The sequence below is a fragment of the Zosterops lateralis genome (assembly GCF_965231275.1).
Source record: "Zosterops lateralis genome assembly, chromosome: Z".
Classification (NCBI taxonomy): domain Eukaryota; kingdom Metazoa; phylum Chordata; class Aves; order Passeriformes; family Zosteropidae; genus Zosterops; species Zosterops lateralis.
In genome coordinates, this window is record NC_139800.1 from 55528823 (window position 1) to 55549266 (window position 20444).

General features: G+C 36.9%; 1 protein-coding gene across 2 annotated transcripts in view; it reads left to right on the forward strand.

The window, feature by feature from the left end:
- Positions 1–20444, forward strand: part of ZNF608 (zinc finger protein 608) — a gene marked incomplete at its 3' end in the record, with an annotated part of 91588 nt that overhangs the window by 27522 nt on the left and 43622 nt on the right. For both annotated transcript variants that reach the window (XM_083883601.1, XM_083883602.1), the window contains exon 3: positions 18024–18279. In XM_083883601.1, the coding sequence (XP_083739727.1) occupies positions 18024–18279 (256 nt within the window). The remainder of the gene's footprint in view (positions 1–18023; positions 18280–20444) is intronic.

The window sequence follows — 20444 nt, forward strand, 5'->3', positions numbered from 1 at the left end:
AGGGGCCAGTAAAAAGGAGTTGCTCACACTTTAGCTGGTTGAGATAACAATTGCTCTGGGTAATATTTATGGTGTCATGAGAGCTTATCTTTCTTATAATTATGTTTATCAACTTTTAATTCTTTCCGGAAGAGCCACGCTAATACAATATTACTTTCAATATTGAATGGGGAGTGGGTGGTGTAACTTGCTCTAGCAGATTTCAGTACTTTGTAGCAAACAAACCTTTGATCAGTTTAAGAATAGAGGTCAGAGCACAATTTTCTCTGTCTTGTTTGGCTTGCCATTGTTGCACAATAAATCATTGTGTTTGCCTTTGTGAATAAAAATCAGCTCCACGGATGAGGAGTGTGACACTTTCGTGGTTCATTCCTGTACTTTAAATACTTTCAGTGTTTTGACTTAGAGAATGTCAGTTGATCTGGAAGCCTCAAGTCAGTATACCAGGATTGTCAAGTAATTAGGCTAATTTCTTTTAGGTTTTACTAAATGTGTAAATCTTTTGCTAATAGACCAGGCTATGAGCAGAGAGGAAATATGACTTGGAGGTCAAATGAATCTCCCTTTAAATTGCGACTTCATTTAAAATCAAACTTCTAGCCCACTTTGGAGTTGAATTACTGCATTTGTCGGTTTGAGGTGAGAGCAGAGCATGTCTTTGGAGTAGGAAATCATGTTTCCTTTGGTTTGGTTTAAGTTAGGCTTCACTTAGAGGAACCAGTACTTCCAAGACTAACTCCTTTTACAGCACTGCAGAAGTTCTTCAATCTGGATTTTCCACTGTGGAAGTGAGCAACCGTAAATCTTGTTTTCTTCAGTTCTGGACACAAAAAGTCATGTTTTTGCTCAGTTCTCCCACAAAAGCTGTATCTGTGACTTGGTAGGAATGGAGCAGTGCAAGGACAAAACTGGAAATGGATGACCAGAGCATGTCTCAGCCTGCAGGTATCAGTGGAACAGTTTTGAGAGGTTTCTAAAAATGAAACTTGAGCTGTAATCCCATGTGGGGTTCTAACAGCATCTACCCAGAGTACTATCAATATATATGTATATATCACTGAGGAATATTTCTGTATTCCCTAGACATTCCCTAGCCTGCTTCAATAAAAGGTCCAGGTGATCCACAATAGTGTGCTTTTTCTAATCTAGTGTCAAGGTTGACTGGGGTGAAAGGGGAGGGTAGGCAGACAATGTAAAGGGAAAAGCAGTGAACTCCAGAATAGGTGTGGTGGGGGTGGTGGTGAGTGCCTAGCTTTCATACCTTTACTGCTATTTGGCTGAAGTGTAAAAGGATATGTGACTGCAAAGGATGTGTGACATCTATTGACTTTATTTGGGCATTTAGACTGAGGTTTGCAATCTCCTGGATAAACAGCAATTCATTAAAAAAGTAAGCATTACATTGCATACTTTCTTCATGAAGCCCATCACTACCTTATGTATAATTCTTTCTCCTTCCATGAGATGAATGATTATTCAGACTTTTTCTTGAATTTGTGACATACTTTTGTTCCTTGCACATTGTAGTGCATTTTAATATTTTTCCCATCTCATTCCACATTCAGTGTTAGTAGAGGAGGAGGAATATAAGAAGAAAAGTTTCCTCAAGGCTCCCCTGTTCATCTGACAGGCTGTATATGAAGTCAAGTCTCGAGTTCCATGGTGTACTGTGTCTGTCTTCCGTGTTGTTTCTGTGAACTTACTAGCTGGTTACTGAGAAAAGTATTTCTAAATTAATAGGAAAATATGATGTGAAACCACAGAAATGTACAGAAGTCTCGAGGGTAAGCTGTGTATCTGGAATACTTTGTCAGGACTTTCCTTTTTAAAAACTTTCATTAACCTGCGGGGACAGTGCTTGTAGACACCTAATTGCTTAAATCCCTGTCCCTGTTTACTGTCCTGCTTTGGAATTCTCCATCTCTTTAGCAACATCTCTTTAGCAACATTTGAAACTCTTATCTGGCTGTCTGATGGCTGAGTACTCTGGCTATAACTAGGAAGAATATCACAGATGGTGAGAAGGACGGAGTTTTTGGGCGTAATGGTCAGAGGTGGAACTGAGTCTCTTGATATAAATGAATTTCACTTAGATGAAAATTCACACAAGTTCTTCAGGGGTAGCTTTTTTTTTTTTTTTTTTTTTTTTTTTTTTTTTTTTTTAATGAGGCTGAGACAGGAGTGGAGCTTGAACAACATCTCTTATCTGGTCATGAGGAGTTGGTGGGTTTTATTGTTGTTTGTTTTTTGTTTGTTGTTGTTTGGGGGTGGTTTTTTTTGACAGATTCTGTGTTTAAATGCAAATCTCTGCTGTTAAGGGAGCCAGGTGTGACATTGTTTTCCTCTGCATTTAATACACATTAGGTAGCTTTCCATAAGATATTGAATGATGAAGAAATTAAAAATCACCTCTTAGTAAAGGAATAGGAAGCAAGTGACTGTAAACCTTTGGCAAGGGAAAGACAGTCTCTCCACTGACTGGGTTGCCCATCTCGTAGCACAAAAGTGACTCCTGGCTTCTTTCTCTCTGTGGCCTAGGCCAGATACTACTGATGGTGTTGTGTTTAATGGTGAAGTGTAGCTTCTCAGTAACCATTATAAATCAACAAACATTTTTAAGTTCCTTCCTATTGGATGTGTTTTCACAGTTCAGAAAAGGCTATGGGACAAATTGCTGAAGAATTAGGTTTTTTCAGTATGCCAGCATTTCCAGGTAGATGCTTTTGTGTGTAGTTACTTGGATTTTAAGCTACTTTCATCAAGAGAAGCCTAAGAAACACAAGAGATGTATATTGACTGTAAGTACTGAGAGTTGAAATCAAAACGCTTTCTTTCTTTCCTGGTTGCAGTTAACCTCTGGTTGAACTCTTAACTGCTCAAACTGGCACCAGCCCCATTTCTTCCAGAGCTTCCTCGACCAAATTTGTACGTACAGATATGTGGGAGTTACTAGGATGATGACAGATGCCATTTACAGGGCAGTGGAGGGCTGGCTTGATTGACCTGATCTGAGAAATGCGCTTTAAATAGTTGTAGAGACAAAGGTATTTAATGTCTGAGGCAAACAAGCCTAGTAATGACAGGAGCTTCCAGGCTGTTCTCCTATGTCGAGCCTAATTAAAGATCCAGAGAGTTGTTTTGTAAGCTATGTGTTGTGCAGAGAGCCATAGTTACTTCCTTAAAACTAAGCTTAAAGAAGTCTGCATAATTGGAGGAAAGATTTTGGTGGTATGGGTGGGATATGCTCTGCAAATTTTGAGCATAAAGGGGAGACTATGTGGTTTGCCTGCAAAATCTGTTGTTAATCTAGGGAATAATAATATATCCTTTGATTATCAGTTTCAAAGTACAGTGACATACTGTTTGTTCCCAAGCTGTTAACTTTCTGAAAAGTCACTGTATCTCAGTTAATTAATGATGTTTATAGGATCAGCGTGTTGTTCAATAAGCAAATCCTTCACGTTAATTTAAATGTGAGTGTTACAATCTTAAAATGCAGTTATCTGACCTTTTAAAAGAACGGCTTGTGTGCTACTCCATGCCACAGTTATTGAATTAGAAGTCAAAATCTAATAATGAGTATGTTTTCTCTCTAGTGAAACTAAATGTGGAGCTTTTTTCCCTGTATGACACTGCTGTTACAGTCAAGGGTGTTGTCAGTATTAAAATTTAAATACCACCTCCTCCTCCTCCTCAGTGTGATGACCCACCCGTAAGGAGAAGATGGGTCATCACATTCACTCATCACTGTTGAATAAAGTTGTTTTTGATTGTAACTTTACAGATTAGCAGTTCTTTAGTTCCCATATTGCTCTCCAAAGCACAGGGGTAGCCTAAAATGGCTGCAAATTATGATGTATGGCTGCTCTTGTGAAGCTGCAGCTGTGAATCTCAAAGAGGATGTAACCATGCAGAATCGCTCTTTTAGATGGTCATTAGCGCTGCATAAGTACAAGCCTCTTTTTCAGACAGCATTTATTCTTCACGGTTCTTCTACTAGTATGTGATGGCAATGTCATTTGCCAAGCATTGAATAACAATGAATGTTTTATTGAAGTACAGTATTCTGAACCAGTGCTTTTTTTAAGCTGTTTAAGTGCTTAATTTTCGTTTGACTGCTCCTTTTCATGCAAATGTGAGTGTAGCAGAAAAATCCAATACATCCTCCTCTCTTGTGCTTGTGTGATGTATTGGACTAAGCTGAAGGCTGGTGTGTGGAAAAAGGAAACACGGCATAATTTATCAGTTATCCACTGGCATCCTATCCTATTCGAATTTTAGTTGTCTTTTCTTCATTTTGTTTAGAACAAACGTGTGCAAAAAAACAAACCAAACAAAAAACACTCCAATTTTTCCTGTGTGATACTAAGGGAAAAAAAACCCCAAAAAACACCAAAAACAAATCAAGGAACAGTCTCTTCCTTTTGCCCTTAAAATTGCCCTTAGAGGAAAAATTAAGCACAATATTCATTTTCTGTGAATGAAAAGTGGAATTTGGTCTAAATATTTCAATGCATGGTTATTTTACTCATCTTCCAAGGACCAAACTGCAATTGGAAGCATTATGACTTCATTTATGAAGGGCAGGTTTTTAATGTGGTTAAGACCTACAACTTTGGCAAGATTTTTTTGAACAGGCTAACGCCTCCTTTTGCCATTATGAAGATCTGAGGGAGAGCTCATGTACCCAATGTGCTTTGTCCTTTTGAACATCTGGCCCCTTGTTTTGATTTGTGTGCTATCTTGAAAATCTGGCATCAGTCCTGGGGTTTAAGTTCTAATTAAATAAAGTACACCGTCTGGCCATAAGCTTTGCAATACACTGAGGAAAAGAAGAAGGAGGAAAAGCGATCTTCGTTTTATAGTCAGTGAAACTGAGCTGGCGAGACCATAGAGTTACTGAAAATGGTCAATATATTTCAATACTGAGTATTTCCTTCAAAAGTGGCTTTTACTGCCTACATGCAGACCAAATCAAATGTGTCTGTGATCTCAGAATTCCTAGGTTTTAAAACCACAAAGCAAGTTCTGGCATTATGGCATAAAAAATACCCCTGCCATAGTGCAATAGAAGATTGTATCCATTCCTGTATTATTATCAGACTCTTTACCGTGATTTGGGAATGCAAAATAATTTTCAGTTGTTTGGGGGCAGAAAAACTGTGTTTGTTCTATGGAGCAGTAAACAAATACTGATTAGAATTCAAGTGCTTGACACTAATAAAATGCATGATCATTCTCTTCTAATTATAAACAATATTGAAAGCAAGTGGTCAGTCTTCATGAGATACTCAAATTAATCAAGTCTAGGGTAGCTTAAATATGTATTTCTTTGCTGTGTAGGAGAGGAGAACTTTCTATATCATGACTATTGAGATCAGAGAGAGTTGTGTTTATCAGATTCTTTTTTCCATTTTTTCCTCTATAGAAAAGTTAAGTTGAAATGTAAGAATGTTTATGAAGTTCCTTGGTTGTATTCAAAGATCCACTAATTCTACCTCTGTATTTTGGGTATGTGATTTTTTCAGTGTCTGAGTGTGTGTGCCTTCTTTGTCTATCCTCAAGCAAGCAATGCATCTCCAGATATCTTTGATCCAGTCTTTTCTGGTTGGCCATTAGTCATATTGATTCTCCAGTGATAAAGGAAGCTTTGTTCTCAATACAGTTTTAACAGTTCAGCGTCAAGGTCTGTCATATAAACACTGTTGACATAAAAGAATTTGCAAAAATGTGTCATTTTGCAAAAATAAAAACTCAGTTATATTTTGCCTTTTGTTTTTTGAGATAGGGAGAGGAAAACTGAGCTGGTTGGTTTTCATATCCAAGGGGAGGGAAATTCCAGAAGCAAATAAAAATGAAGCAGCTCTCTCAAAATTGAAAAATTAACGTGTCCTCAATTTCAGTATCTGAAAGTAGTTTTTGAATTACTTTGTTTGCAGGTAGGCTTAGAACTAAAATACCGTTTATATACATACTGAGAACTGTTGTCAGCTGCTGCACTTTTTATATTCCTGCTTTAATCCATTTAATCCATCCAAGAGTCAGTCCAATGAGAAGGAAAGGAAAGGCAGCAGAGGTGTAATAAACACTGATTTAATTTTTACAGCACAGTACATTATAGAACTATAAAATTGTGTGATTAGCCAACTCATTAACACTGTCTTAAAGCAAATAAGTGTTTAGAGCTTGACACACTTTAGTGCTGAAAACCTTTCTAATAGTAAATTTAAAAAGTAACCAGTGTTGCTTAGAATAAGGATTGTACTGCTATGCATCATCAGGAGCTCTGTGTTAGGGCTGTCATCCAGTTATTCCATTCTAATGTATTCCCTGTTTTACAGCACTCCTGTCTATACTGTTTTGACACTTCCTTGAGAGTAGTGCTGTGTAGAAGCTGCAGAACACTTTGTACAGGACTGCCACAAAAATAACTTAATTGATTTAAGTACTGCCCTCCACTTTATAAAAACGGGTTTCTTTTCACTTGCTCTTTTGTCCTGTGTTTATTAGTAGTGACTTAGGAGGCATAGTAGAAGCCAATATAAGAGTCATTGTAGTCACCTAAAGTCTGCTTTTCTGGTAGAAAAAGATCTATAGATCCAGATGCTGTGTTAGTTGTTCATGCTTTTAACAGTTTCAGTGATGATTTGAGATCTAATAATCTGGTATGAGACATCTGAAAATTCCCATGTTTTTGTATGAAGACTGCTCATGGAGTGCTTTTGCAAAATGATGTATTTGAGCTGGAAATTTACAAAGTCTTGAGCCCTTTTATAAGAGTCTAAAAATAGATAAACAGTGTCTTTTGATACTGGGAGGCCACTGCTGTCAAACTAAATTCATGTCACATGGTGCATTAATTTCAAAATTTGGTATTATTTTGTATTAGTTCATTCTTTGAAATTTGAAAACATTTGAAATTCGAAAACAATGTTAGAGAATGCCTGGAAAACAAATTTACTGTCTCAGACAACGTAATAAAAACATGGCCTCTTAATGAATTTAACTTCTTTGAATCAGATTTTTTTTTGTTTGTTTTTAGTCATTATTGGTTATACAAAGGTTGAATCACTTTCTTGTTTTAAAAAGTGATTGTGCTTGTGAAGTTACTGCTTTGAACAAGGTCTGCCTGATTGATGCGTGTTTCCTCAAGTAAGCTTTTAAGCAATTTAATTGCAAGATGGCATCATAGAATGACATAAAGAGGGAGCTCACTGAAATTAAGATCTTGAGATGTTTTAGGGTGAGGCTTATGGTGTTCTTTTTTTGGGTATATTTCAGAGATAATTTTTTAAAACAAATCTATTCCAAAAACACATCTAGGACAAGATAGAATATATTTCTAAAATTGTGTCAGCCATTAAGCTACAGGTGATCTATCTTTAAGGACTTGTTGTGTTTGAGACATTGCTTTTGCTATGGGAAAATAATTATAACAAGTGAACAAGGTGACTTTCACACACACATAGTATTAAGCTACGTGATTAAGCTTATTGATGCTTAATTAAGTGAGTTTAGGATGTTGTATTTCTCTGGCAGCAGTTGCCATCTGCATGTGCTGACAGAATGATTGTGGGAGAGAGTTCTGTCCCCTTTGGTGCAAGGCTGACACGGCGGCTGTGGTTCCACCTCTGCAGAAGCTTATTTCAGACTGAGCTGTTACTGCCACATTTTCTCATGGACCTTGTCCAATGAGCTGACTTGTCAAGATGAATACCACCAAAAGTATTAGATGAGCTGTGGGATTCAGGTCAGATCCTACAAGATACAAGACTGTATCCTTAGTTAAAATTGTCACTGTAGGTATCCCTGGAGCAGTAAAGCTGTGGAAGCCATTGCTATGGCTGCCTGAACAAACAGTCTGGGGCTGACACCTCCTTAGTCCAGCTGTTTGCTAAAGGAGGAGTTCCACAATATCAATCTGTTGTTTGACATACTTGGTGCCTTTATGTGCTTCCTCAAGTAGTTAAGACCCTCTTAGAAGTGTCAGTTTGACTAACAGTATGCCTTCCTGAAGTAGGATATGAGATGTGTGGTGCGCCAGGTAAGAAACATGAAGGGAATGATTGTCTGAAAGGCCACAGCAAAGTGGGAACTTTTAAAACTGGTTCATGTCAGAACAGAGTATGTATTCTGGAGCTGTGCCTAAAGCTATTGGCTCTGGGACAGTGAACAGTCTAAAAGGTTCCTTCTTCTTGCTTCCTCTTCGTTCAGAGGTTAATTACTGGCAGTAACTGAGATAGCATTTTTAAATGTAGCTCTGGAAAATCCCCACAAATAAATTCTCTCTTCGCTTAAATACACAGTATTGGCAGGATTGGATTCAGATTGTTTGCAGCCACGCTGTGAAACCTCTCTATTTTTAGACCCTTGAGCAGAGTCCAGAGAGGGAGGACAGTGAAGTGACTAAACCATCAAGCTAAAACTGCTGCATTTAATGTCAGCAACAAGTTGAGGTCCATCTTTATAGGCATGTTTACTTTCGTACAGAGGAATAACTGTTCCCTTTGGAGTTACATTCTTGGCTTGCTTCGATTCATTTATATGTAAGAAGAGTAAACCTCTAGTCAACTACACTCCATAGCAGTCAATAAGAATGGCATAATTTTGCATTTCCCCCCCACCCACACATTTGAAGACACACACATTCAAAGGCACACATAAACCTGAAAATGAAGTGGTAGTGGTTCTACTTCAGTTTTTCAAAATCATTAGCAATACAGAGTAAATGCATGCCTTGAAGTCGGGCTAATTTGTTTATAATGGTAAATACATCTGTTTTTGAGAATGAGAAAAGTAATCAAACACTTCTGTGTATGGATGTTCATTTCCAAATATCTGAATAATAGTTGCAGGATTGATACATTCAGGAAAGGAACACACAGAACTTGTTGCCCTTGTCCATTAAATAGAGCTTTTCCACCCTTTCACAACTTCACATATGTTAATGAAAAACATTTTCTGAGAAATTGGCAGCTTCATGCTTTGTAGCTAATGCCAGCTTTTTTCATGGACCAGTTCAAGGCAGAGCAAAGGGAAAGATGCCTTGTTTTAGTGCGTGAATTACTCTAACAAGCTTTCACATCGCCCCTCCTCTTATTAATATTCTTTCTGATGTGAGCTTGTAAAACAGAGGATTGGCTGTTAATCTCTGGGATCTCAAGGGCTTTTGGCAGTGGCCCATAATTGATGTGTTCACATGGCTGTTGTCTGACTACTAATGATTAGACAGCAGTGTTATCTCCCAGCGAAATCAGTGTTGCTTATAAATTACACTTGATAAAGTGCAGTTTCATTTCTTCAAAGGGTCTGTACATGTCTATATAGTTTGATACAACTTCCAGAGCCATTTCATGATTTTGTGACAACTTAGATTAGGTTTATTTTTATGAGCAAGATATTTGAATTTCTACCAAGCATTCAAAAATGTTTCTTTCTGTCTTTTTTTTTTTTTTTTTTTTTTTTTTTTTAGCTTATTATGCAGTGGCTAGAATAGAAAGGATATGCAGAGTTAGGGCAGATCATCCTAGAGGGTGTAAGTAGCTGAAGAAAATAATACATGAAAAGTGGAATCCTTGGACTGTCGTTTTCTTCTCCTTCATTTGAACAGAAAGGGAGTTTCATTTTTTAGTACATGTTGATCACACTGTTACACTGTAAAAATAGTCTGTGAGAGTATAAGAAAAGATATATGGAAACACAAGGCATTCAGCAATGAAATCTGGGATTTTCTGGATGAAATCGGGTCCTTTGCATGCCTCTCTTTTTTTTTTTTTTCTGAACAGGAATGAAAAATCTTTACTAAAACTCTTTAGATACAAACTTCTGTCTGTGTTTGGGTTCCTAGAAAGCATGCTAACAAGGATCTTAAGGTAATCAGGCAAGATCAGTAGGAAAAAATGTTGTTGATATAGGGACATAAAAACAGAGATCTCAAGGTGAAAAAGAACTAACACTTAATCTGGGTTTCACCTCTCTGCCCAAACTGAATGGCCTCAGGGTTGAGGCAAGTAGGTAAGCAAATTTTGAAAGGTCTTTCTTGCTGACTCTAGTTCTTGTATTTGCCTTCACTCTAAGATTAATCCTTCAGTCTCATTGTTAAGGGTTATTGGACGCTTTGTGTCAGAAACTGGCACCATAATTGGCACAATAATTTGGAGGGAACAGATATTAGTGGCTTCCTCCTCTCAAGGATTATTTTCCTTTAAAAAAATCTTTACTGTACATGTATTATTTTCAGAATTCTTTTAGAGCTTTTATTTGAAATGCAATCTACTTTTCTCCCTGCCAAAACAACCGCTACAGTCCAGGTGGTGCCCACAGTTATGGTTCAGTGGACCTAGTCTGGATTTATACCAGTGAAAGTGTACACCAGTTCAGGGGAAAAAAAGACTTGTCATAAATTTCCTGAAGACACTGTAAATAGATCAAACTGTGTTTGAGAATAAAGATTTTAACTAGATATCAAGGAGTAATTTCAAGGAGAGCTAAACATTAATGCTTCAGCTCTTTTTTCAATTGAACTGTCACAGTGAAAAGGAAAGCTGAAAGACAATTTTAGAAGTTTTTCCTTTAGTGACTTGCTAAATAATCATGAATGTTTATGTCCCTTCCTGAAAGTAATAATACTGTCCTCTTCTTTAAATAAAATTAGGACACAATATCCTACACTTGGTTGTGTTTGTAGCTAATACTGTTCATATTTAAGGTCTAAGGAATACAGAAAAAAATCTAACTGATACGCTCCTGCACCCTATCAAAAAGCACAAGGATACCTCTAAGGCAATAATATCGGAATATATTAGTCAAAGGCCCACATGTCTTGCCTAAAAGGCCTAAGGGCTTTTTAAATTAGAATTTTTAGGGTCTGTAGACACCAATAAATATGGGGCCATTAAGTCAAATGCTCAATTTTCAGAATATGCTAAAAATGTCATCCATAAGAATGTAGTCAGGCCCATTAAAGCTTTTGGTATACACAGGCCATCAATAAACTTCAATTCTGTTCCAGAGAATTACAGAAGGTCCTTCACAACCTTTTGGAAGAGAAATAATTAATTTAGACAAATTTTCTTAACAAAAATGTATTGAATTCAGGAAGCAACAGCCTCAGTCATAATGTGTGCAACTTTGCACTCAAAAGTGAGAGGTCAGCAAATGGGTAAAAGGCAACAGTGGGCTATTGACATGCAGAAAGTCAAAAAAGTGGAAAGAAGCCATTTCTCTTCTGAATTTTATTGCCACTGTATTGCATATTGTACTGGAGTCCTGGAAAAACTCACAATGTTTTATTAAATGTCTTCTGTACTCCTGAATGGCTGAAATGGCCATTCTTCCACCAGGCTGTGGTCGCATCATCAAGTAACTGAAACCGTCTTTTGGAAGTGGAGAGCTTCTGCTTTGGAGTCATAGGGTCATGCTTTGTTTGGATATTAAGAATGAAAATTGCTGTTGGAGTGGAGCAGTTAAATGATGATGCAATTGAATTATTTTCCTATATACAGTTGAGAAGGGGAAAATTTTCCCTGGTCTGTTGGTGTCTTGATCTAATATAGAGCAACCATACTTCCTTTCTCAGGTTTGAAGTCTCACATATATTAGAAATAAGCATAGGAAAACTGAGGATAATATTTATTGATAATGCTATGACACCTATGTAAGCAAATACCGTATCTATTTTAAGGCTCAGAACCCTGAAAGGTTGAGTGTAGCAGAAACTTTGAAATAACAGGAAGTGGTTGTCATTGTTAAAATTAAAAGCTTCTAAAGGCTCATACATAAAGCAGTATCTAACCCTCACCAGCAAGTGAACAGACCTTTTTTTTAACCATATTCAGTTGCATGATACTGACAGATACTGGACATCATTATGCAGTTTATCTAGCCCCAGACACTACAGAGAATTTTCTTCCTTGGCTATTCAGGATAATTCCTTTCTCGATTGTGGAATACTGTATGTCTCTACACAGTATAGGTACCTTGAATTTTAATGCTTGTTCATTTTGGATTAAAGCTTAGCCAAGCTTAGTGGCTGACTGAAGAGAAGTTTGGAAGTGCAGATTGGCCCAGAGGAATCAAGATTCTATGCTGTAAGGTGTTCTAGAGACAGTTATCTCAATGAATGTGATTTACGTAGGCTGAAAGAGGAGAAATGTCTCTACAAGAAATTTGCAGGTGGTGATCTGGGCATTCTCCCAGATCTCTGCCAAGCATTAGAGTTGCCATACAATTTTTTACAGACACAGCAAAAGGCATATCACTGGCAGCTGTCAAATGCTAATCTTTCTCACAGTAAAATGGGTGAATGGCTTGGGAAATCCCACTCACCTGAGCTAGAACAGGATATCCAAGAGAGGACAAGGAAGTTTCCTTGTCTGTTGTTCAACACTGTTGTGCTGCATTAGACCCCACTCGGAACTTTGACTTTTCATCATAGTCTTCATTAATACTGTTCTAAAGATAAAATACTAGCATTATCATGTCTGTGGAGGTGGTCCATAATGTCATTGTAGTCACATAAGGTCTGAGGAGGTCTGGAGGTTACCATATTAAAAAAACATGCAACTTAAAAGATGAATTTGCAGAACTCTGTGTGCTGGTTAATGCAGCTGATGCAAGTGGCAAAAGAAGTCTTTGGTACAAGGGGGACTTTTTTCCTTGTTCCCTGTATTGAAAGCTTAATAGCACTGTCAGACTTTTAAGTGGATTTTTTTTTTTTTCTTAATAGCAACTGTTCAGAATATTTAAATCATTCCAGATGTGATTCGCTTCTTTACTAGGAAAAAAAGTGACAGTTCTGTTAATGTCTTTTTTTCTCTCTCCAACTATTCAGTTGATTGAAATGGAGAAGTTAATTTTAAGAGTAGGAAATACTTGGAAACTGCAAGTAAATGCTACTTGTGTTACTCAGTTCAACACAATTACACATCAGGTTTCTTGTTCATAGTGGAATATTTGTAAAGCACAAACTTTTTTTAAAGAAAAATACTATTCTCAAACAAAGGTTTCAAAGTGTGAAATTTGGATGAAATTTAGGCAGTTTGTCATTCTTCTATATTTAAGCTCTTGTGATTCTCAACTAAGTTCACCAAAATAAGTAATTTCCTTAGACCTTCCTGAGCTTTAAATGTAAAAGATGTAATAGATATGTCTGTCCCATGGCAGAAATTCCTTTCTACATCTATGTCTTACAGTATTTCTTTTTTTCTGTGCTGTCCTTTATGGCACTGACCTTTTTTTCCCCCAGCAATTTGATGCAGAATATTTGAAGGAAACAAAATACCATTTCTTTTAAGCATGATGTCACAATGCTTCTGAGTTAGCCTCTGATATGATTTATAGGCAAGAAATAGTGAACTGAGATTAAAATGGGATCTTTCAGACAAAATGGAGATTGTTCATAGTGGTAATTCCTGTTACATGGTAGAATATGAAGGAATAGATTTAGATTTTGAATATGTAAATTCTCTGTGGGGCAAGGTTTGTAGCAAGAAGAGAGTTAAAGATCGGTGAGATGTCTGGATCTGGAAGTGCAGACGTGCTTCTGAGCACACAGACACTTTTCTCATGTCACATTCTCCCATATTTCTTCTTTTCTAAACCAGTTAGATTAATTTCATTAAAATTACCTCTGATTTATGATGCTGTGCATGAGATTACAATGAGGTCTTCTGGGGTCACTGTTGCTTTAGAAAATTGAGATAGAGGCAAGTATACTTTATGTATAAACAACCTAGTCTCCTTTTCATCATAAAATCTAAAGAAAGCAATTTGTAGGAGTCAAAACTTCCAGATGGGGCTGAATTCCTTTATTCCCTGTATTCCTTTCCAGACAGAGTGATTCTGTGAAGTACTAATTCAGAATTCTGAAGAACTTGTTAATGTAATTTCCAAGGTTAGAAGTTTCTTAGTCCTTTCTGTCTTTATGTTGTTGTCTTTTAGAGAGAGGATTTAGGTTTGCAAAGGGCCAGGCTTTTCTTTTTTTTTTCTTTTTTTTTTTTTAAGTTAGATCCTATAATAGGATTCAGATCTTCTTTTCACATTCTTTCTATTAGGGCAGACATTCCCACTGGGAATGCTTACAGTAGATTTTTCTTTTTTCTCCATTTAAAAAGTAGTGCTTTCTGGAAAGAGCTTATACTTAGCCTGAAACCTGCTCCTCTGCCTTTCTCCTGGCTGTGTTAGTAGATGGATTAAATGGCTTTTGGCATGTACATTTCAAAATCACCTGGTGGATGACACTGCAGTAGTGTATGACCTACTTTGGTCTTGGAGAGGTAGACTGTGTTATCGTTGAGATATATCTTCAAAGACACACCTTCATTAAATGAGGAAGGTGAGTTTTGATACACAGAACTCAATTCCAGCATGTAAAATGCCTGAGTAATTGAATGGCAACCTTGCTTATTAGAGACTTTCTAAAGTCTCGCATATTTCTGGTTGATATGTTATTTCTTTTCTCTTCCATGTGTGCTTCCTCCTTCTGATGAATGTTATGCAGCCACCAAAGCAGACTCTTTTTTGGTACATATTCAGATAAAGGATTGCTCCATGGAACAGTGACTACATTGCTTTGCAGGCGGTCTTCATTTTCTGTGAGCTTTCTGCTACTAAGCATCATAGCTCCCTGATAGGATCAAACACTTGGCAGTGGAAAACTGCCATGAATAACACTGCAGCTTTGTAGCCTATGTCACCAATCAGCTCTCAAAAGCTCTTGGGATTAGGTGAAGAAAATATTGCTTGAATATTTCTGACATTTTGTACTCCTTTGATTGCGTGTCTAAAGAGCATCTATGTAAATAACCTTCTTCAGATTCAGATTTTCAACCTCATATTGGAATCTCTTGTGTGATAAACAGCAAGGCTACTGCTCAGTATGTGCCAACACCTGGCAATAATAATGAAAAAATAACAGTGAGAAACTGCAGAGCATCTGTTCTTGACATTAACTTTCCTCAGTTTGACAGACTGCCACCACCAGATGTTAGTCTTATGTGCCTTTTTTTCCACTGGAGATGGCAGCCTTCCTGCCTCTTTTTGCCTCTTAATAGCTTACATCAGTGCCCTTTGGAGAATTCATGATAATAATTGTGTCACCACAATGCTCTCTAAGAACCACCACTTTGCAGTGCTGTTACAATTATCAAATAAGATGGAATAATTTTAAAACATGGAAATCTGGAGCAATGTTTAAGCTTAGTATATTTTTTTACTGTGACTAAGGTCATACTTATGCAATGAACATGTACCTTAGTGACAGTACATATCCACTTATTTCTCAGCCAAAGGTTTAGTGTTTTAATTCACAGGGAAACAGCCCCATTAATGCAAGTGTCCCTATTTGGCCTTGTCCTGAGTGGATGTTTCTAGTGGAAAACATGAACATTTATTAGCAGGTCTAAATAAAGCAGAACTGAGCACAAATATTTGTAACAAAGAATTTAATAGGATACACTGTCAGATCCATGCTTTCCTTAGCTCCCCCTCACTGTTTATAATACTCAAAACCAGAAAACACATCTGTCAATTTAGCCTACATTCATTTAAAACATTGGCTAGTTTTATATAACCGCAGAAAACATTTTGGATTTTTCTTGCTCTGGTTTTTTGATGAGTCTATGTTATGGAAGAATGATGTTGCATATGTAGTATGAGGTTTTGCACAGCTTTACAGAACCATGTAAACTATAAAACAGGCTATTCATCAGCACTTTTTGGGTTTATAATGGGATATGGCTCCGCTTTTCTGAAGTGCTAGGCTCCATTTACCTGCTAGTTACTAACCCTGGTTCTCTTCTAGTTTGAAGTAAGATATGTTAAGAACTCCTAAATGATGCCTGGGGTACACACTGACCCCGTTTCCCTGATAGAGCACCATTACACATCCAGTGCCTGGGAGCCGGGCTCTGTGCCATCCAACCCTGTGCCTCCACTTGGCACCAGGCAGCGGGAGCTGCAGAGCAGAGAACCAGTGTCTCCCCACACACAGCATACACTGTTAGGGTTTTGTGTGATGTGTGCTATTAGATACTGCAAGTAACAGCTGCTGCTGGGGGTCAGCTGGTATTTGACTTTCCCTTGTGCATTCAAGTCTGCTCTGCAAAGCTTTCTGCCTGTGCTTTAACTCTGCAACTCTGTTGGCATAAAGAGAAGAATAAAGACATCGTTGCTTGAGTACATTGTTCTATTCCACAGGAACTCTGCTATAACCAGTTGAATTTTGATGGTATTAGGAGGTTTTTACCCCTTAGGAATGCCTTCAGTATTTATATTTTGCTTTGGTTTTGGTGTTGTGGGGGGTTTTGTGGTTGTGGTTTTTGTGGTTGATTGGTTTTTGTTGTTTGTTTGTTCTGGTTTTTTGTTTGGTTTATTGGGCTTGTTTGTGTTTTTACTCACCTCTAACCTGAAGATTTCATTCTCAATAAAAAGAATCCCCTCTAAATGAGGAATGCTTTGGAGAAGATTGTGGTTATAGGTCCTTCCCCCTCCCCTGCTTAGTTCTATTTTAATTGAGATCAGAATCCAGGCTGGTCATGCAAAGACCATGCAAAACATTTTACAAAGTTATTGAAGAATATTTAGCACACATAAGTCTTGCACGCACGACTAAAAGCCTTGGCTCTCAGTTTGCATCTATGAATAATGCTTAAAACATTAGAATTATTACAAAGGCCAATGGTAACAACTGTTACAATTTAAAAAAAGTTCTTCCTAATTTGTTATTTTGTTTTCTCGTAATGAAAAGTGTCCTGATCTATGATACATGTATAATACCTTTTTGTCTGTCCTTTTCTTTGTATCCCCATTTTGCTTTACAAGAAGACAAAATTAACTTTGATCTATATTAAGATACATTTGACCAAAACCTAGAGGATGTACAGTGAGTCATTATATCTTTTCTGTTGAGTCTTTTTATGAGGTCCAAAATTAAAAACAGCATAGTCTTGAAGACATTTCATCATCTATTTCAATGCAGCTAAAAACCAACTATTTAAAAAAAATCATTAGGTTGAAGAGCGATTTCTCTGTGTAGTATCTATGACCCAATGAGCCAAATGAACATCAGTTCCAAGTGGTTTAGCTAGTTGACTGGGCACACTCACACATTTATCCAGCTGTCTTTTATGGGACAAGGGACCTTGGAGCCAGAGTGAAATATTGAAAACCCTCAGCCAAATCTTTATACAGAAAATCAGCTACTGAGTAGATCGGAAGTCATATGGGAGAGATAACTTCTTGAGCTCTTATGTTGATGTTGTCTCTGTGAATTGTCTTGTGTTCAGACTGATTGCCTGGCAAGAGGTATTCTTCTAAGTATGCATTCTGGAAACCCCGAGAAATTAGATGGTTTGGCTCAATTCTTATAAAAGTCCTCCTCTCTATTATTCCAAGTAGAAAGATCTAAATGCTATCTGTAAGGTATTAGGTGGATCATCCTAATGTATTTTTAAATGCTTGGATGACAAAAGATTGTAGTTGCTGCCATATGGATATTAGAATTGTCTCAACTATTAATTTCTATATGATACACATGAAAGAATAACATTTGTGTCCTTGTACCTGTCTTATAAATGTTGTTCCTTAAATAGAAAATTAAGTTCCCAGTTCACAAAATTAGTTTCCATCCACAAATCAGTCTTTTTTAGTGCCAAGAAAAAAATAAATTTAATCCTTGTTTTAGAAACTTACTATTGTTTCATACTAACAGTCTGTGACAACAGGGAATAGTCTAATAGAAACTTAGCAAGTTGCCTTGTTTAGCATGTAGGATAGATATTTTTGTACTTGATTTTTCATGTGCAGCATTTGGGCTAATGTCAAAAAATTTGAACTCTTAAGACTGAAATTACCTGTGATACACCAAATCTCTACATAAAGAAATGCAGTCTCGGCAAACTGGACTTACTATTACTTAAAAAAAATATATATTTTTGTATTTTATTTTGATTTATTTTATTTTGTTTTGTTTTGTTTTTTAACTCTCACAGTACCATTACAGTAAGTTTGTCTGTTGTTTTCAGGTTGATCCCCTGTTTACAGTGCCTGCACCTCCACCTCCGATTTCCAGCAGTATCACACCTCAGATGCTGCCTTCCTACTTTTCCCCATCTTCATCCAATATTGCAGCACCAGTCGAGCAGCTTTTGGTACGGACGCGTTCAGTGGGTGTAAATACCTGCGAGGTTGGAGTAGTAACAGAGCCCGAATGCCTTGGACCCTGTGAGCCTGGGACCAGCGTGAACTTGGAAGGAATTGTGTGGCATGAAACTGAGGAAGGTAAATTGCTTTTTTCCATTAGATTTGTCTCTGAATGTGTCGAAAAGGTGGTCTATGCTGTATCTGCCTAGGTGCTGGCTAAAAGCTTGCTAATCTGTTGGGACACCACTATATACTATTACAGTCACAGCTATACAGCTCAGCTAGTGAGCTTTTATTTTAAAAACAAATGGCACATCTTTCATTATTTAAAGAAACTGTGTTTTTCAAAGGACCTACCATGTAGCGCCAGCTAATAATAGAATTGTTTCCTCTCTCTAGATTGAGAAAAGCATATGAAGAAATTGCTAATAGAATAGCATAAATGTGCTATTTAAATGTACATCATGAGGGGGTGTTTGTGTGATGGCAGAGGATATATGAATAGTTTAGATGAAAACTTAGAAAGATGGATATTTCAGCTGATAAGAAATGTCACCATTACATAACAATAGAGGCCCCAGAGATGCTGCAAAAAAATTCAATTTGATGTGATTATTTTTGCATTTTGGTTATCTAAAATATGCCTTAAAAGGAAAGCTTTCAGCTTTGAAGAAAAGTGTTCCATGTGGTGAAGAAGTACTATCAAAACCAGATTGATTTCTTTAATATCCTTTTAAGACATTTGTCCGAGTAAGAGTGCTGGAGAGCTTTGGGGAGCTGTAAACGTTGATTTGCTATGATTTAGAACAAAGTAAGTAGGAACAAGATTATGCTGTGATATGCAGATTTTTCCATTTTGGATTTCAAAAGCTCATTATTAACATACCAGCTTTCTCCTGCTAAAAATGCTGCATGTGTACACTAAACTTCTGCAATTTTTCATTTAATAATAGCAGATGTTTTCATTTATAGCTGTGTGAAAATATTCCTTGATAGTTCTTACATTTCTTTTGAGGATTATTTAACTTTTGGGGATCTACCTTCCTCAACAATAAAAACAAGATTATTTACAAAATAATGACAGAATACAGCAGTGCATCGCTTCATGATAAATTCTGACATGCTTCAGACCGTATGCACAATGGCATTTCGTCCTTTGCAGTGATATATAAGACCTCACCAAAGTGCTCTACACTGTCCTCTCAAAAATCAATACAGTCAGATTTACTTGCTTTTGTATGCTTTCATCCATCCATCTTTCTCTCTGTGTATGTCTACAGCAGATTCATAAGGTAGATTGATCCTTTTAGATTGTTTTTAAAGCACAGTATAAATTCTGTTTTAAAATATCCCTGCAGAGATGACTGGCCTTAGCAACTCCAATCTTTCTTGGCTGGCCTGTATTAACCAAAGTTGGAATGTGTGGGTGTTAACTGTGTTGACATGAAAGAGCAGTAGCTGTTAACAGTGTTATTCTTGCTGAATAAACTAAACTTCTGACCCCCACTGAATTTAAGAGGCCTTCCTTGTGAAAGGTTTGGCACCAGAAATGAAGTATTAAAAAAACTGCATTCTGGTCAGGGTGACATTCCATTTACCACTTATCTCAGCACTCTAATGGTTTAAAAACTTGTTAGTTAATGGAAATTAACTCCCTTAGCCTTTTCCTAGTTTGTCTAAAACAATTTTCTGGAACAATTCAGTGATTGGCATGCTTGAGCAAAACTGTTATGTGTGCCTGTTTTCATATCTTTACAAACACTCTTTGAGAACACTACAGCCATGAGTTATTACAAATATAGATAAAATGAGATTCTAAAATACTCTAGGAATATAGCTAGAGTGTAGATTAAGAGACTGAAGATAGTTAATATGACATCATGTTGTGTGGTTTGTACCATGCTCTTTATGTTTGAGTGTTTTAGACCCTGCTGACTGAAGAAAATAATACAAGTTAGACTGCTTTATCCCAAAGCCCACAATCAACACTGTATTAAGAAAAATTAGTTCATAACTTTTGTAATTTAATTAAGTTTTAAATTTAATTTCTTTTGCAATTTAATTAAGTTTTGATGTTTGGAGCGCGCATGTAAGTATATTTTTACGTGCTTTCAAACTTCGTGCCATGTTCACAAAAGCAGCTATTTAGAAACTTGCATGGAGCCATCTCTGCTACGTTCTAGGAAACAGCATACAGATAGGTCTTCTTTTTACCTTTAATAGCAAAAAAGCATTATCAGGTACCCATTTTCTCGAGTTCTGATTTTGACTTTAGGGCAGAACACAACCTTTCCTAAACTGGT